Genomic DNA, 18,434 nt, shown 5'->3' with positions numbered 1-18,434 from the left:
AGGCCTCGACGGGACCGAGGCAGCCAACCGGCCGGGGAAACCGCCGATGGCCTCAGCGGAGACCCCGACCCGTCAACCCCCCGTCAACCCCCCCGTACCAATAGTGCCGCCCCCCTCCCCCAGAATGCCCCCCCACAGGACAGGGCCGACAAGACCCCCCCCCCCCCACCCCACCCCAGAACCCGCAGCCGAAGCGGATGACACCCAGAGCGACCGGGGGCCCCAAGAGGGTTGCCCCGTCCCGCCCCAGAGCCAGGGAAGGGCCGATCCCAGCCCCAGGTGTAGATGGACAGCCCATCCGGCGCCGCTGGGCCCCCCCCGAGCAGGGCCCCCCGCCAACCCCCCCAGCACAGGCAAAGGGACCACCCCCCCAAGCCAAGCCAGACCACCACCCCACCCCCCCACCACGCACCCCCACACCCAAGCCCAGAGGACAACGCAGCACCCCAGCCCGCCCCACCCAGGCGCCGGACCCGACCATAGTGCATGCATGTAATTGTCGGGCAGATTACCGTCACAGTGCTGACAAATGTCTGAGTTGCTGAGACCCATCTTGAACATCCTCTGTCCAGTGTAGTAAATTCTGTGTAGAGTTTTGAAATGGATTAGCTGCAGATTTGGACTTTTTGTCAGTTTAAAGGTGTTTCGACAAAGTTCTGACCAAAAGCTTTCATCGGTGCTGATGCTCAAATCCGCATCCCATTTTGTTGTCGGAAGTGAAATATTATTATCTAAATTACATAAAGTTTGTATATTTTGGAGAGAGTTTTATTCATTGAGAAATTGATCAGAGTGGTAACTACATCTGGTAGCTTTAAATTGTTGTCTCTGTATTTAAACTTTTTAGTAATAATTGATTTAAGTTGCTGATATTCCAAGAAGTTATTTATTCCATATTTGTCTTGAAGTTCCTGGGGAGTTATGAATCTTCTATCAATAATTACGTGCTCTAGTTGTTTTATGCCCCCTGCTTGCCAAGCTGGGAAGTGAATCATTTTTTTGTTAATAAGGATGTCCGGGTTGTTCCAGATGGGTGTCATTTTGCACGGTTGAATTGATGATTTTGATATTTTGAGAAATTCCCACCAGGCTGTTAAAGTGGCATTTATATTAATACTTTTGAAACAATCCTGTTTTTTAACTGTTTGGCTAATAAATGGAAGATCTGATAGGTTGATCTTTCCACATAACGCCTGTTCCAAGTCTAACCATGAGTTGGTTTCTGGATTATTTTTTAAACATTTTAAGATGTATTGTAATCTATTTGCAAGAAAGTAATTGTGGAAGTTAGGTAATTCTAATCCTCCACAGCTTTTTGCAGATTTTAAAGTTTTTAGACTAATTCTTGCAGGTTTATTGTTCCATAAAAAGCTTGATATGGATGAGTCTAATGTTTTGAACCATTTTAATGGCAGTTGTGTGGGAATCATTGAGAAGAGATAATTAACTTTGGGTAAGATTTTCATTTTTACTGTGGCTACCTTGCCCATAAGGGACAGAGGCAGGTTGGTCCAGCGTGTTAGATCGTCCTGTATGTTTTTCAGTAATGGGGTGTAGTTTAGCTGCACCAGTTCTGATAGTTTGGGGGAAAAATTGATACCTAGATATTTGATATTTCCTGATTTAACTGGTATTGTGAGTCTTTGCTCCGCATTATTGTTCAGTGGTAATAAGACAGACTTATTCCAATTAATGGAATAGTCTGATATAGAGGAGAATTCATTAATGATTGTTGCCGTTTCATTTACAGAATGTAAATTACTTAAAAACAGTAATATGTCATCTGCATAGAGACTAATTTTATGATGGCTGTGTTTGGTTTTAATTCCTTTAATGCTCTCATTCTGTCTTATTGCTACAGCTAGAGGCTCAATAAATATAGCAAAAAGAGAAGGAGAGAGTAGGCAACCCTGTCTGGTTCCTCTTCCAAGAAAAAACCTGTTGGAAGTCTGTTTATTAGTTCTAACTGATGCATTGGGGTTGTGATATAATATTTTGATCCAATTGATGAATGATTCTCCAAACCCAAACTTATGGAGGGCAGCAATAAGGAACTTCCAATTTACTCTATCAAAGGCTTTTTCAGCATCCAGTGATAGTATAGTCATTTCCTGTTTTTTGATGGTGGCAAAGTCTATTATGTTAACGAGTCTGCGGACATTATCATCCGAGTGTCTGCCTTTGATGAATCCAGTTTGATCAAAGTCAATTATGTGAGGAGTGACTTTTTCTATTCTCTGTACTAGTGCTTTGCAGATAATTTTTACATCTGCATTAATTAAAGAAATGGGGCGATAGCTTGAAGGATAATGTTGGCGGAGTTCATGTTAGGTGGTAGAGATTGGCTTTCATTGATAAATTTTACTGTTTTATAAAATGTTGGTGCCAGTTGTTCCCAGAATTCCTTATAAAACTCTGCAGGAAAGCCGTCAGGCCCTGGTGCTTTACCATTAGGCATAAGTAACAGAGCTTCATGAAGCTCAGACAACGAGAGCGGAGAGTCTAAATTTGTGATTTGATCTTCATTTAACCTGGGCAGGTTTACATTGTTGAGAAATGAGTTGATGCTTTGTTCTGATGGATTGACCTGTGGAGTGTATAAGTTTTGATAAAAGTCTTTAAACGCATTATTAATTTTTACCGGGTCATGGGTGACATTCCCTGTTTGCACTGCAAAAACTGAAATCTAAGTGAGATAAAATATCTTGAATCAAGCATATACATGCTTATTTTTTAATGATAAGATAATTTTTCTCAATCAGTAGCTTTCATACTAGATAAATTTTCTTATTTTAAGACTTATGATACTTGATTATCTCAATAAGATATTAAATCTTGTTACTAAGATTTCATCACCTATTATGAGTAAAAAAACACTTGAAACTAGAATCTCAATAGCGACAAAGTAACATTATGGTACAAAACTGTATGTTCAAAGTATTATTTTCTTGTTTCAAGCAAAAAAGTAAGAAATTGTGACATTGGCAAAACTGTCTCTTCCAAAACGTAATGAAAATAAACATATTTAGTCCATTGTTTTACTGTCAACAATACTAAATATGAACTTGTATAGTAGTACAGTAATAGTGTAAATTGACACTTAACATTTTAACATTTAACTTGTGTAAAATTTAAAATAAAATTCAGAGAAAAAAATATTTATGTTTTCTATGATCTTCAAAGCTCAAACTGCAAACCACTTTAAGAACAAGTCATCAAGTCATGATGTCTGAAACACAAAACGAGTCTTCACTGCTATACAATCCAATTACATCTCCAAGATAGTATTTTACCTGTACAAACTAGGTTTGGCTATACTTCACCACCTGTTTCTGTAGAAGATGGGAGGGGTGGGGGTGGTCAAGGAAATTCTAATGTAAAGTCACTACATTATCTAACAGCATAGGGTAGTTTAACAAATTAACTTTTAATTTTTTACAATTTGAAAATAAATATGGGATTAATTTGTTACAATAATTTATATTTGTATATACTGTATGGATTTCGAATTCTCACTCTATACGTTATTAATATTCTCGGGTTTGAAAATGTTCATAACATGTGTATGTTACCCCAATTTTGTCACATGGTACGTTCCAAAATCAAAAAGCGCGAGAAAGGGGGCGAACGCGGTTAATTTTTTGCAGACTGCTAGCTCGTTTGTTGCATTCCAGAAGTTTGGTAATTTACAAGTCCACCACATTCCCGGCGCCATGGATGGAGATGAAAGAACGTTTTTTTTAAATATGGATCCTACAACTACAGCAATATTTAAAGGTAATGTGGATTTTTTCTGTCTTAGGGCATTGACTTGTGAAAGCTAGTAAGCTAGCTAGTAAGCAACGGGCATCACATGCTAGTTTGAAGTGTTTTACTTGGTCAGCCCGTGATATGGGTATCCCTTGCTAATAAATGTACGTTAACAACCATGCTTCCAAAGTTGTATATATATACTTTTTAATTGTTGTAAAACTTTTTAAGGTAGAAAGAAGGGACTTCCAGCTCTGTATCCCTCCGCCAATACTGAGCCGCGTCGTGCTGTGCCGCCGAGGGGAAACGCATTTTTCACAATAAGGTGCAATGAAGCATCTTTATTTAATTTTGGGATGGCGAGCCACATGATTTTTCTAGAACAACGAGCACCGGCACTGTCTAGTATTGGGGAAACGCCACAGTTCATCGCGAAGAACGGCCCGCTGCCGTTGGGGGAGACGTGCAGTTCAAACACAGAGGAGGAGGCAGACACGCCTCCACCTGTGAGCAGATTCCTAAGCAGATCACCTGAAATCAAGCTAGATCAAACTATACTTCAAAATATCTTTTTCAGTGACATAAGGAAATTTTGATAAAACAAATAGATAACCTGGAAAAAAAAATTTGAGGAATATTTTTGATGGGAATCAGTGCACCCAGAAAACGAATTGAGTTCTTTTTGGACGGCCTGGAAGCTGAAGCCACAGAGACAGACTGAAGTATGACCACTGAGGTCAAAACATGGATGTGTGAGGGGGGCTTTTATGTGTCTGCATGTGTTCAACTGAACAGAAACTATTTAAATATCAGTTGTTAGCATTGTTGATATAAAATCAGATTTATACATTTAATGTAAATGGCAGGCAGATTTGATCTTTAAGTCTGTTCCTGTTTCAGAGGTGTTTAGACATTATTTTCAATATGGTTCTATGTGTTTTCTAGCTGCCAATATTATCACGGACATGCTTCCCAGTCTTTCTGAAGAGGACTTGCTTGATCTCTTTCCTGGGCCAGAGCCCTTTTTCAGAAGGAGAGCCATTTGGAGAATTGCACATGTTGAAAATGAGGTGATATTTTAATTTTAATGTTGTGGTGATTTTTAATCATGCCATATATAATGTCAGTGAAGCTTTTCCTTTGAATGTTTTTAGAACACTGCCATTTACTTGTAATTTCTGTGAGATTTAAGGGTGAAGAGTCAGACCAGGTTCAACCAGGCACCTCCTCTGGACTTTGCCATGCCAGCACTATTTCATCTGGAACAAACCCTGTTTCAAGCCTGTCTTCATCCTCCATCATTAACCCATCTTCAAACCCAAGAGACCAACATGGCACCAGCAGAACTGTACAGCTTGTGAGTCAAATCTGTGAGATATGTTGTGTACACTTACACAGAGCTGGAACATGCAAGATTCACTTATTTTGAAAAGCAGAGGGATGGCCAAGAAGGAGACTCTACACTCTCTAAAGAACTTGGCTGTCGCTTAATAAGAAATACAGTAACAAGCATGATCGAAATCAAAAGAGCTGCAGGAGATGACTTCCAATATCCATGCAGCCATGAGATAACCGTGATAGCTAAACGTCTCATTGAGTATTTTCCAATGCTGCAGGACAAATCTGCAGCTTATGGGGCCGAGTAGGTAGGATCATATGATTTATTCTAGATCAGTGCTCGTTAATTTCATTTAGAATAAAACTATTTTTAAACAATATGTTGTGTTTTTTTTAGGAATCTGTCAAGAAGCAGCTTTTGAAAAGGGTCCAGAATGTGAATCCTACCAAAAAGAAGCAGGGAGCAACTCCATTAAGAAAGAGGCGCCGGGACATACGTCTTGGTAGCAGCAGCAGTCAGGAGACATTTGCTGATGACACAGAGTCAAGTGGCTCTACTTTGATCTTGGAAAGATCACCCCCAGAATCAAAAAGCAGTCCAGAGGCTACGGAGATGGCTGGTAAGATCACATATTGATATTGTGTTTTGTTGTACAACTAAAACTAATGATGACAAGGGAAATGTGTGTCATTTTACAATTTCATCTATTAAAACCTAGTTTAAAAATATTTCATAAGTAAGTATGCTAATATAAACCTTTTTTTTCCTGGCCAGCTTCATAGCTTTGTTAATAATAGATCATTAACCATCAACCAACTGAATAAAGATTTATCATCTAAAAATGGGGGTAATGTGTGTTTGACTCACTACAAAACAAATACCAAGATTTTACTTTACTTGTATTACTTGTATTATCAATTACTTTTGATCATTAAAATTAATCTTGCTATGGTAACAACTTCAGCCCAGTTTTAATCACGTTTGATTTTAAAAATGGTATAATAGTTGTTGTATTTTAAAAGTTTGTAACTGTAGACATTTGTTTCTTCAAACAGAAACACAGATTTGTAATTTCATTGCATCAGAAGAGTGTGAAACACCTGACAGCCGACAGAACCAGGCAAGACATCACAAAGTTCTGCAGGAGCTTTACAAGTCTAGGCCCACACCCAACAAAAAGGATGTAGCCCAGCTGCTGGACCTTGAATACCAATCGAGACGGGTTTACATTGACCCTGATGTTATGAAGGAAAAAGACAGAACCACCAAAATTCTTCAGGCATATCACTGCTTCAGAGATCTAGATCATGTGAGCAAATCATTTTCAGATGGTTTATGTTTGCATTAGTAAAATAAGTCGTACTCATCGTAAAATGTTGGACTTTTGTTTATAAAAGCCATAGGATTTTGACAATTATGTTAATAAGTTAATGATTAGCAGGAGTTTGATTGAAATAAAATGTATATTTTTTTTTCTTTATGTCAGATGTGCATCGGATCCTCAATCAAGGAAAGCCCCCCATCATTCCTGAACTCAAGAATCGCTGCAAAAGTTTTCAAAAAAATGATGAGGCATCCAAAGGGACATAAAGGTAATTGCAAGCTTAACCACAGTCGTACTCATAGACAGTGTCAGTTATGTGCTGTTGTATATGTGCAGCAGTCATTTTGTTTTATAGAAAATAATTGTATAAAAATGTGTGGTAAAACCAGTGTTTTTATTAACTGGTGGCTGAATGTGTTTAGTGTAACATCCTTAAATCTTAATTTTATTTTGTTTTTGGTTTTTATATTTTTATTTTTTTTTTTTTTTGCACTAAATGAAATGATGCTGTTTGTTTTTCACAGTAAAGCAAACGATTGCCTTGATGAAGGCTTTGCCAGACATGTTCCCATCACCTGTCGCTTCACCCAAGAAGTTAGAACATTCGAGTGAGGTGATGCTTCACATCCTTGAGGTAAGATGTTTATGGGCAAACAACAGGTTTTAGTCTTACTTGATTTATAGTTTTTATTTTATTTTTTGCATTGTTTTTCTTTTTGTGTTTCAGTCTGCAGAACAGCCCAACACCTTTCTTCAATCAAGACCTCTCCTGAGTCCCGTGGTGATAGTCTGAAACAAACTGCATAGTAGCCATTGGAACCATGCCTGTGCTGATCTTCCCAAAGGAGGACATATCTGATAGCGTGATGTATATCATGGCATGTTACTACACCTTTCATCTGACGTATTCCAAGTGCAACACTCCTATCTGTGCCGCAGACATAAGTTCTTATGGACACTATCCATGCTCAAGACATGACTTCCTCTTACAAAGAAGCTATTGCAGAGTGGAAAAAGTTTATTACTGAGTAGACTTCGACTATATTACAATGTTACTGTGTTGAAATGTGGCCCGTTTGGCATTTCACAGTATCAATTTAAACTTTCCTGTGTGATACTCATTTTATGCTATTTACAGCCCTGTTTGTAGTCATCATATGTCTGTCTTTCAACCTAGACAAGCAATAAGCATTTTTCTTTCCATTCATGTGCTTCTCTACAATAAAGCACTTAAAAGGAGCTGGATTCATATCGTCATTTAAACACATTTGAGACATTTTTATGGTCAATATAAATGCAGGTATTTTGCCTTATTTCAAGAATTTCAAGTAAATTATTATGTATAATGAGAAAAGAATAGTGCTAACTGTTCCCTTAGTATTCAGAAAAGTACTATAGTTTTATGTAGTATATTTGGATGGTTTCAAGAAATGCATCCCTAGTGGTTTGCATAATTTCAAGAAAACCTTTCTAGCAAATTCTTAATTAAAGAATATTTTTTTAACATTTTGAGAAAAATAATCTTATAAATTCTATTTATATCAGTAGAAAGTTGCTTGATATTAGTAAAAATATACTAATTTTAAGATATATGTGAATCCTATGAGGTTAGATTTTTTTTCTTGTTTTGAAAAGTCTAGATAAGCCACATTTTCTTGTTCTGTTGGCAGATAATTTTTCTTATTTCAAGTGATATTTACCTAATTTTTGTACTATTTTTTCTTGTTTTTTAAAGCAGACTTTTTGTAGTGTGGTCCATAATAGAAGTGATTGCTGATTTTTCTTTATTAATTTTAAGCTGATTAGCTAGAAATTTGCCAGATTTATTTGAGTTTTCATATCTTTCCAGTCGAAGCCTTTGTATCTGGAATTGTGTTTGTTTATTGATGATGTCATTTAACTGCAGTTTTAAATTTTTCAGGTCGCCCAGTATGTGTTCCTGTGCAGAAGCAGCATAAGCAGTCTCCAGGGTTTTGATTTTATTTTCTAGTTCTAATAAATCTGCTTTCTCTTTGCGTTTTTTATGCGTTGAATAAGAGATGATCTTCCCTCTCATGACTGCTTTTGCTGTTTCCCAAAGAATACTTGGTGATATTTCAAAAGTATTGTTGAATTCTAAGAAGGTTGCCCACTCTTTTTTAAAGAATTCAATAAATTCCTGGTCTTTTAACAGATATGTATTAAACCTCCAGGTTGAACCCGAGGGTCTGGGTACTTCCCTTGAAATAGTAACAGAAACTGGTGCATGGTCACTGATAATAATTGGATGAATGTTGGAACTTTTAATTTCTTTCAAAAGGGAGTTACTGACTAATAAATAATCTAAACGAGAGTGTGAATGGTGAACTGGAGAAAAAAAGGTGAACCCCTTAGCATTTGGATGACATGAGCGCCAAGCGTCGCAGAGACCCAGATCATTCATGTACTGCTGTAGGATACATGCAGAGCGCCATGTACGCTGGTTTGCTGCTGTGCTGAGTCTGTCAAGTTCAGGGTCCAAAACAAGGTTGAAGTCTCCTCCTATAATGATTGTGGAGTCAGAGTGAACTGAGAGTGAGGTGAAGAATCTGTGAAAGAAGGAAGAGTCGTCAACATTAGGGCCGTAGATACTGGCTATACAAAAGTCCTTATTCTGAATGGATATATTAATGATTACAAATCTGCCTTCTGGGTCAGTAACTGTATCCTTATGAGTAAATGTAACATTTTTATTAATCAAAACTGCAACCCCTCTTTGTTTGGAGTTGAAACCGGCAGAATACATAACTGGATACTGGGAACAGCACAGGAGATGACCAGCTGATAAAGATAAATGGGTTTCCTGCAGTAAAGCTATATCTGCTTTAAGATCATCCAGGTGATTTAACACTTTCAATCTCTTTGGCCCAGAACCAAGTCCACGCACATTCCAGCTAACGATGATAAGACTGTTCATAGCTGTTCTAACCGGGAGAGTGCAAGGCTAAATAGTGCGTGTGCCCGTCCGTGTGCGCGTGCACGCTGTGCGTTCCTGCTACACTGACAAGCGCTGTGCGTTGTGGGTGAACGTGTCTTGGCTGTGAGCTGCATGTTGCGTGCGTCCTGTGTGAGCCTAAGTGAGGTTTTTGCAACAATAGATTTACCCTAAAATAACAACAACAAAGAAAAATTTAAGATTTATACTGATTCATGTGAGTGATCAATTTTTGTAACACAGATGGTATGGTGTCGGGTTTCAAGCTAACAGTCTGGCCTCTTATCTAAATGTGTTTCCACAAATGTTTTGAACAGTCAGACTGTATTACTAGTTGGTACCACAGTGATCCATCTGGGTTAGCTCTTTTTATTGCTAAGATCCACTTTTTCCTTAAGTCTGAATAGTGAATAGTGAAAAGTTCAGTCACTGAGTCAGAAATGTATAAATCTATATTACTATAATAGCCTAGTATGCTGTATACAGGTTTAGCAAAATAAAATGTACATTTATGTTGACAGCAAATTCTCCGTACATCATGCAGCATGTTGATAATAACCCTGCAGCATCATGCATGTCAACATGTGTTCTATTAATGAAGCCCCTGCAGCATTAAAAGAAAAAAATTATAATACTTACCTGTGAAATGATATACTTCCTCCTTCATGGACTCAGTTCTCTGATTTTGGCAGTTGAAATACAAATAATGAACTGGTATTATGCAAAAAATGTGTTCAAATGCATTCACTGCAGCAGTAACTTGACCTCACCAAGATGGCGGTGCTCTCCTCCCATGAGGAACCACGTGATGTCTCCTCTAGTGATATAACTCATTGGTCAAAACGGGTTGTGGCTCCGGGTGCTTTCTTTTTTATTAGGGGCGGTCCCAAATGGCTCTTTGAGTAAAAAAGGTTGCCGACCCCTGCCATAGCTGATCTAAAGCGGTAAAAAGACGGAAATACGTCATCATTATTTTAAATAAACGCCTTTCTTTGATTTTCCCAGAAAGACGTGCGCTCAGTCAAAAGAGCACAGAACAACAGACTTTATCATTTAGGCTACGTGCTTGTTTTACAGGTGCCCCTCTCCTGGTAAGTAACAACAATGTTTGTAGATTTTCTTTGCAAACTTCGAAAATTTAAACATTTTGAAATAACTGAAATTATTGCAGTAACGTAGACATGCTCTTACGTCATGTTTCAAACACAGAGATAGCGGCTTGAAATCACGAGGTTAGCTTCTTTATAAAGTTTGATCAGTTTAAATATTTACATGTAATTTATCCAATATTTAAAAAAACTAAAACACTGGCTTACCTGCCAGATGAAGAGGAATTCAAACTGTTGCACGTGCCTTGATATGAGGGGCCGTATAAGACATTATTTATTCTGAACCATTCACATTCATACATTCTTGCTCTCACAGTCATATATCCTCTCTTTCGCATACATATATTCTCTTTCGCATACATATATTCTCTTTCGCATACATATATTCTCTTACGCATACATATATTCTCTCTTGCACATACATATATACTCTATTTCGCATGCATATATATTACTTTACACATACATACATTCTCACTCTCATTGTCACTCTTAAAAAAGAATGTATGTATGTGAAAGACAAGTATATATGTACGTGTGAGGAAGAGTTTATATGTGCGTGTGAGAGAGGAGTATGCATGAAACGGAAGTGACTTTGCATGAAAAGGAAGGCACTTTGAATGAAAAGGAAGGCACTTTGCATGAAACGGAAGGCAGATGATTTCTCGTGCTCTGATTGGACGAGAGGCCGCCACCTCCCATTTTGAACAGACGCTAACATGAACCAATAAGAAGGAGCCACGGAGGTCCTGCAGCAGGCCATCGGAACCTTAAGAAATATTTTATCTTCACCTCAAGTGGTCACAAATCTGTCTGCATCTCTAGAGACACAAAGGAATGTCTCAAATACCAATAATGGTAATAGAAGTGCCACCGAAACAGAAAATCCGTATCCACCTTATTCCTAGCCCCCATGAGCCTTTGCGTGAATTATGGGCGACACTTCCTGTAGACGCCGGAACACGCATTTACATTAAAACAAATTCCTCTTGTTTTCGATCCATAACTACATATAAATGTGGGAAAACCAGCTGTCATTTCTTAAAAAAGAAAACGGTGAGGTGGAGATGAAATATTTGTTAAGGTTCCGATGGCCTGCTGCAGGTCCCCCGTGGCTCCTTTTTGCCGGTTTGTTTTTAAAAAAAATAAACTTTATTAACAATATCTTGCACATACAAAATACCAAACACAAAACTCCACTGTGTGCAATATACAATCTTCACGTTCGCCATGAGAATGAACAAAAAAAAACCATAATGATAACCATGTAAAACAGGTTATGCAAAAAGAAAACAAAAATAATAAGGCAAAGGAATCTGTTAAAGTTTCAGGAGAGACCATGTTTCAACTGTTCTGACAGCTTTTTTGTTAGTGGAAGATTTAATACTGTTCACATACAATAACATTTCTTTCTGAAAAACATAAAACACTGTTTTTTTGTTGGCATATTTACACTTGTGTATAAAGTATTTAGCCATAATTATAAGTAAATTAACTACATTTTTTTACTACATTTGAACCTTACCATAATGATTAACAACCAGTAAACTTGTTGCTTTATGCTGCTTCATGGTCTTACCCCCCTTCCCCTCCTATTATCACCCTCCTACCCCCCCTCTCTCTAACGTCCCTCTCTCTTCTTCCCATCTTTCCTTTTCCGTCCGGTTCAACACCAAAGATTTTTCAGACATGATTGAAATTAATAAAGTTTGGCCTCAATTACAAAGGGGTTTATTCAGACATACCTTTGGTTTGTCTGAAGATTAATAACCCCTCTTGTTAAAGTAAAATATGTCCAACACAAGAGGCCCTCAGCTCTCATCTGTCTGCCCAGCTGTTGGACAGGACAAGTTAAAAAAAAAAAAAAAACTCATTACAGAAATGATTAAATAAGTAAAATGTATTTTTTATTTAATCAAAGTCGTTATGCTTTTTATGTTCATTTGAGCCTTTATTGTGAATTTTCTTGCAGTTACAAACCCTGAAGAAGTCCTGCACCATTACCAAACTCTGCTGAAAGAATTTTGACGGACAAAAAGCACGACCCTCAGGCCAATAATGTGTTTTTTGGAAAGCTCCTTTTTACTGTTTTGTACTTCATAACAATGAAACATATTTCATTGTGATGACACTTTGTATGCTGCAGACATGTATCATATTAAAGATTGTTGTTTTCACTGCTGTCTTGTTTCTCTTTAAACTTGCCTCATGTTACAAGAAGTAATCAGGCCAGAACATGTTTTTACAATGTAGTTACTTTACCCTTACCAACAAGTTAGCATTGTCTCATTTGGTAATGTCAGAAGACCAAGTGTGCATGTACACTGCACAGGAAGGTAATACGTGTACATACCCAGCCTTTACTACTGAAAGTACCATGTAATAGAGTGGAAATAGGGCTGACTTTCTTTTACAGTACCGTTTCATTGTACTTAAGGGGTAAGTACCAAGTAATATTCAAGTGAACAAACCCGGTATTTAGTAATGAAAGTACCATGTAGTTGAGTGGAAATAGGGCTGACTTTCTTTTACAGTACAGTTTCCGTGTACTTAAGGGGTAGTTTCTGTGGTAAATTCATGGTAAATACCATGAAACATGCAGCGATTGCAGACCTAAAGGTCAAGGTACTTTATTTGTACTTACCTTGTTCTTACATGTGGTAAGTACCATAAAAGACACCTTTGCACAACATGTAAATACCCAGTAAGAATATTGTAAATACCCAGTAAGAATATTATAAATACCCAGTATGTACCACATAGATGTGAACCAAATAGTACCATATAAATACACAGTAAGTACCATGTAAGTACAGAGTAGACACAAAAAGTACCATGAAAGTACCCAGTAAAGTCCCATAGAAAGTACCATGTAAACACACTGTAAGTACCCAGTAAATTCCATAAAAAGTACCATGTAAGTACCCTGAAAGTACCCAGTAGTTACACAATAAGTACCATGTAAATACCACTTAAATACACTGTAAGTACTGTACTGTAAAAGAAAGCGTTACCAGAATGTTTTTATTTACATAATGCTATTGGACGTCAAAATACTTACAAAGAATAAAAAAAAAAAATCAAATAAAACATTTTAAATACAATATAAATACTATGACTAATACAATACAAAAAATATATCAATCACTATCAAAAATTACATATTAATGAAACAAATAGTAGTAAAAGTGGGAATTTCTTTTCTTAAAAAGATGATTTTACAAAGACCTCTAATGACCAACTTCGGTGCTGTTGTTAGATCGGCACCGCAAGGAATAGTGGGATACCATTCCCTTTGTCTGGACGGATTTGGGTTCAAGTGTGAGTTTTTGACCAAATGTGTTTAGTTGTTTAGCTGTTTTACTGTGTTTTGCAGAGTTATTTTATCTTGTTATGTTTGATTCTTTCTGCACCTTGAGTGAGAGGGAGGGAGAGGATGATGAGTTTATATACCACCCGTACTGTGACGTGATATTATTTTTATTTTTTTTGAAATGGTTTATTTCAAGCAATTAAGTAGAAATAATACACCAAAGCAATATAATCATCAGTTGTACATTCATAAAGTAACTAATCAAATGTATGATAATTAGACATATTAATAAATATTGCTTGAAAGGGAGTGGAAGGAAGCAAATTTATATAATCCCACCCCGTTATACTGTAACCATTTTATTACATGATTTATCAATATCCGGTTCCCAGTTTTTATCAGACAGAATTAAAAATCATAAGGTATCGACAAAGCACACGACAAAGATGAATTACTTAATTATTATGTAAAAAATAACTATTTTAGAAATCCACATGACAAATGCAGATCAGTCATCTAAAATATATGCAGATTAAGTTACTTATAAAAGTCATTCATATGATTAATGATAAATGATAATTTCAGAGATATGGTAACTGGTTACATTTTTCAAATCTGTTTTGTTTATTCATTTTATTGTTATAAAAATGAGTATATCTGCAGGCTCAAATTTAGACATATGAGAGTACAAGAATTACAATAAATTAAGATGGAAAAACTTTAATTGAATTGGAGTAATATTACATTTAGTTAGATAAATATGTAAATTTGAGCTGTAAATAAATATTGATTTGGATAGACGTAAGAAATTAGGTTGAATAAATTTAACTCAATTACTTGTTACCAACTAAATTAATTCAAGTTAGATAAGTTTTATATATATATATATATATATATATATATATATATATATATATATATATATATATATATATATATATATATATATATATGTATGCGTCACAATGAAAATAATATCATAAACTCATGCGTTCACTTTGTCCGTTATTTTTCTCCAAGCAGAAACTCTTTGATTTGCTGATGATGCCGCCGTATTACTTTTTTGATGGGCGTATAATCTTCTGCCCCCTCCGCGACTTTTCTTTTTTTTTTCCTTTCAGTTTCCGCGTAAAAAGAATGAAATCTGCGCTAGGGTGCCCAGACTATCGTGTCAACCTGCTGCTATGATGACCGTATTTTGCGCTCTCTGTGTAGAACAGACTGGAGGGGCGCGGGAAAACAACTTGCTGCCGCAGAGGATGTGAACAGGTGAACAGGTAGAGAGGAAAAGCAGGTAGAGAGGCGGAGGAGGGGCTTTGGCTTCAAACTGTCAGAGAGATGGAAACACGGGCGTCAGATTTAGACGCAGCTTTCCCTGCGGGAGTTGAAGCAGAGACTTTTTCTGGGATGTTCTATGAACTCAAACATGGAAACATGATTACCAAGTAGAACTCTTCAAAATAATAAACCCGATCTTTCCACATTCTCAGTGTCTACCATGCATTGATAAACACAGAGACAGCTCCATGTAGCGATCAGACGATAAGATTAGCTGGTAGCTCCTCCCACACGTGGCTGCCTTGTCAAGCTTTAAAGAACACAATTTCTAAGAGGCACACCTCCAACAACAGGTTATATAACAGAGCCCAGTCCATTAAGCGCCTCTGCCTGTTGCTGAAGTTCACGGAGCTTCAGTACATAGAACTCCAACAGCCACACGGCCAAACGTAGTCCGCTATTATATATTCATGAGAAAAAAAAACGCTGAACCGACCCTAAAACCGCCCAAATCATGCATACCCGCCCAAAGAATTTCAGTCAGACAACTCATGCAGTAAAAATATTTATTTTCACATTCTTTTAGTTTGGCATTTACATTCTTTTAGCTTGGCATTCTCATACTTTAACTTGGCATTCCTATTCTTTAGCTTAGCATTCCCATTCTTTTATTTCACACTCTTTATGTTTGGCATAAGGCTCCATACAATTCCATGAAACCAAATTTCCATGAAACTTTAGGGTAATAACTACCCCCACTGGCATAATATGATGAAAGCTTAAGTAACATCCATAATTTAGAAGCTTCCATCTAATTACAATGAACGAGCTTAACGCTATAATTTCGATGCTTCCATCTGGCATAATATGATACAAGCTTAAGTAACTTCCAATTTCGAGCTCCATTGCGTATCGTTACACAGTTTCAGAACATCCTAATTTTGAGGCTTCCACCTGGCAATATAGTTTTCAAACATCTATAATCCAAGATCTTGTGTGCCTTTCTGATGCTAACATATTGGTTGATTCAAGTAAGAAATCTCATTAAAACTCGGAGGAGGTCCACCGCCCCATCACTTTCAGTGCAGAAATAGGTACGTGGAGTGCAGTTGTCGTTGCAGCTCCAGATCAAGGAGTGCAGGGGCAACGATCTGCAGGGAAGCTGCAGGACGAGCAGAGACTGTGGAACATGGAAGCCATCCGACTTTGTCGAAGGTTTTACATCATCCGACAGAAATGGAAGTGCTGACCGGGGAGTATGGGTTGCAGGCTCAGGAAGCGATGGATAGATAAAGACAAAAGCAGTATCAGTCTTGGCAATGAATATATAAATAACTTAGAACTGATCAGTTTAGAATGCTTGAGATAAAGGGAATAAAAGTGCTTTTAAGAAAAACTCTGAGAAGGTCCACCTGGAAGATCTTCCTCTCGACCCGTCTCGGCTTTGCTTCACGTCTCGTCACGCTCCATCCTCGCCTCAGCCCCAGGACTTCAGGCTGACTGGGGTTTTCCCCTCTCGGCAAGTGTGACGGTGTAAAACCGTCAGCCGCCGCTGCAGGCGCACACACACGTGCACACACGCTCACACACACACACGTGCGCATTGACGTGCACGCATGGACCCGGTAACACGTCATTTACATCAACTTACCCTTTTCGTTCCGTCCCTATCCCCCTGCAGGTAGCCCTGGGTGCACACTCGGTTGCCGACTCATCATCCCCATGCACACATGCTTCCTTCCATGCGGTCGACTTCTTCAGAGGCCTCATAAAAGAAAGGTGCACAGAGCCTTTTGTAAAGTCTGCATATTGATTAAGTTATTCAATAGTCGACTAACTCAAATTAAAGGAGAAGTCGATTGTGTGGGTGGCGGAGTGTACCCCGTATGGTCAACCTCAACTTTAAAAGTGATGGTTGACGGTGAGCCTGACACACAGGGTGTGCAATCAGGAGAAATGGATTTATCCAAACGACACACAGGGTGTGTAAAAAACAGGTAGGTTTGCGTCTGTGGAAGCCTGTACGGTGGGAATGTACAAAAAACAGTGTTATTAGAAGGATAATTCGGTCTCCGCGCGGTGGGGGGGTTCACATTACATCTGAGCCGGGGGTGTTCGTGTCCCTGGGGGGTGGGTTCTGGTCCCTGCTCCTGAGCGCTGGGCCCCGCCAAACTTCCAACTGTGGCCGAGCCTGGTCGGGCCATATTTACAACACCCCTTGTGGGCCCTCTTTTTTCCCCGGGGTTCCCCCTCCTGGGCGGGGGCGGCGGGCCCCTGCCTTGCACCTCCCTGGACCAACCGTGGGCCGGGCGGATGGCTGCCTGGAGTGCGGAGCCGGTCTCCCTTGGGGGGACCTGGCTCGTACCTGGGGTGGGGGCGGGGGGATGCCCGGAACTCCTGGGTGGTGGTGGGGTGCTCGTCTGGGGCTGTGGGCGTCCTTCTCCGGTGGGGCCCTGCGTTGGGCGCTCCCGGCACGGCGGGGGGGTTGCTCTCCTGGCTGGGCTGGGGCGGCGCTCTCTTTCCCTCCGTGCCTCCCTGCTCTCTGGAAAAGTTAAAAAAAAAAAAAAAAAAAGAGAGAAGGATAATTCGGTAGGTTTGCGTCTGTTTGGCATAAGGCGCCTTAAAGGCGGAAAAACAGTGTACACTTGTCCTGTCCAACAGCTAGACAGGCAGATGAGAGCTGAGGGCCTCTTGTGTTGGACATATTTTACTTTAACAAGAGGGGTTGTTAATCTTCAGACAAACCAAAGGTATGACTGAACAAACCCCTTTTGTAATTGAGGCCAAACTTTATTAATTTCAACCATGTTTGAAAATCTTTGGTGTTGGACCGGACGGAAAAGGAAAGAAGGGAAGAAGAGAGAGGGACGTTAGAGAGGGGAGGGTGATAGTGAGAGGGGGGGGGGGTAAGACCATGAAGCAGCATAGAGCAGACAGGTTTACTGGTTGTTTATCATTACGGTATGGTTCAAATGTAGTACAAAAAGGGCGGGGCCTGTCCACGCACACTCAAATGTTATCAACCCACCTGCTAGCTGCAAAAATGTCCACATGCCAACATGTACACAAAACAGATAGTGTTCACACGCATACTTATGCCTTTAAACCAACTAGTGTGAAATCTTTCATTCATTCAATCATGCAAACTATTAGTGCAAAGGTGAGCTAACACCTGTGTTCAGGTGAGTGTTTATGTTCTTCTAAAATGGATGGTGTATAGTGAAAAGAAGGATGAGGAGCGCCCAGGCACCCCCACACCCAGACCCCCGCCGCAGCAGCAGCGGCAGCCGGAATCCCCCCAACGCCACACGGGAACAGGCAGGGAACAACCGCCCCCCGGGCGACCAAGACCGCCACCCAGGCCAGGG

General features: G+C 39.0%; 1 protein-coding gene across 3 annotated transcripts; it reads left to right on the top strand.

Annotated features, from left to right (window-relative positions):
• The first annotated feature begins 3,446 nt into the window (after positions 1-3,446).
• On the top strand, positions 3,447-7,323 carry LOC110013701. 3 transcript variants are annotated; one of them, XM_023957092.1, is made up of 8 exons: positions 3,455-3,777; positions 4,696-4,820; positions 4,943-5,107; positions 5,486-5,708; positions 6,145-6,398; positions 6,576-6,681; positions 6,938-7,047; positions 7,141-7,323. In XM_023957092.1, exons 1-8 carry the CDS (start codon positions 3,498-3,500, stop codon positions 7,204-7,206), a joined length of 1,329 nt encoding a protein of 442 aa, XP_023812860.1. In that variant the 5' UTR covers positions 3,455-3,497; the 3' UTR covers positions 7,207-7,323. The 3 variants fall into 3 exon arrangements, 2 of the variants coding, with proteins under 2 accessions (XP_023812860.1, XP_023812861.1); XR_002873572.1 differs by having other exon boundaries at positions 3,447-3,777; positions 4,943-5,396; positions 6,145-6,681; XM_023957093.1 differs by lacking the exon at positions 3,455-3,777 and having other exon boundaries at positions 3,789-4,820.
• The last annotated feature ends 11,111 nt before the right edge of the window (positions 7,324-18,434 follow it).

This window comes from Oryzias latipes, chromosome 7 (genome assembly GCF_002234675.1).
Source record: "Oryzias latipes chromosome 7, ASM223467v1".
NCBI lineage: Eukaryota > Metazoa > Chordata > Actinopteri > Beloniformes > Adrianichthyidae > Oryzias > Oryzias latipes.
The sequence above is the reverse complement of the archived record's forward strand: the minus strand, read 5'-3'. Positions and strand labels throughout refer to the sequence as shown.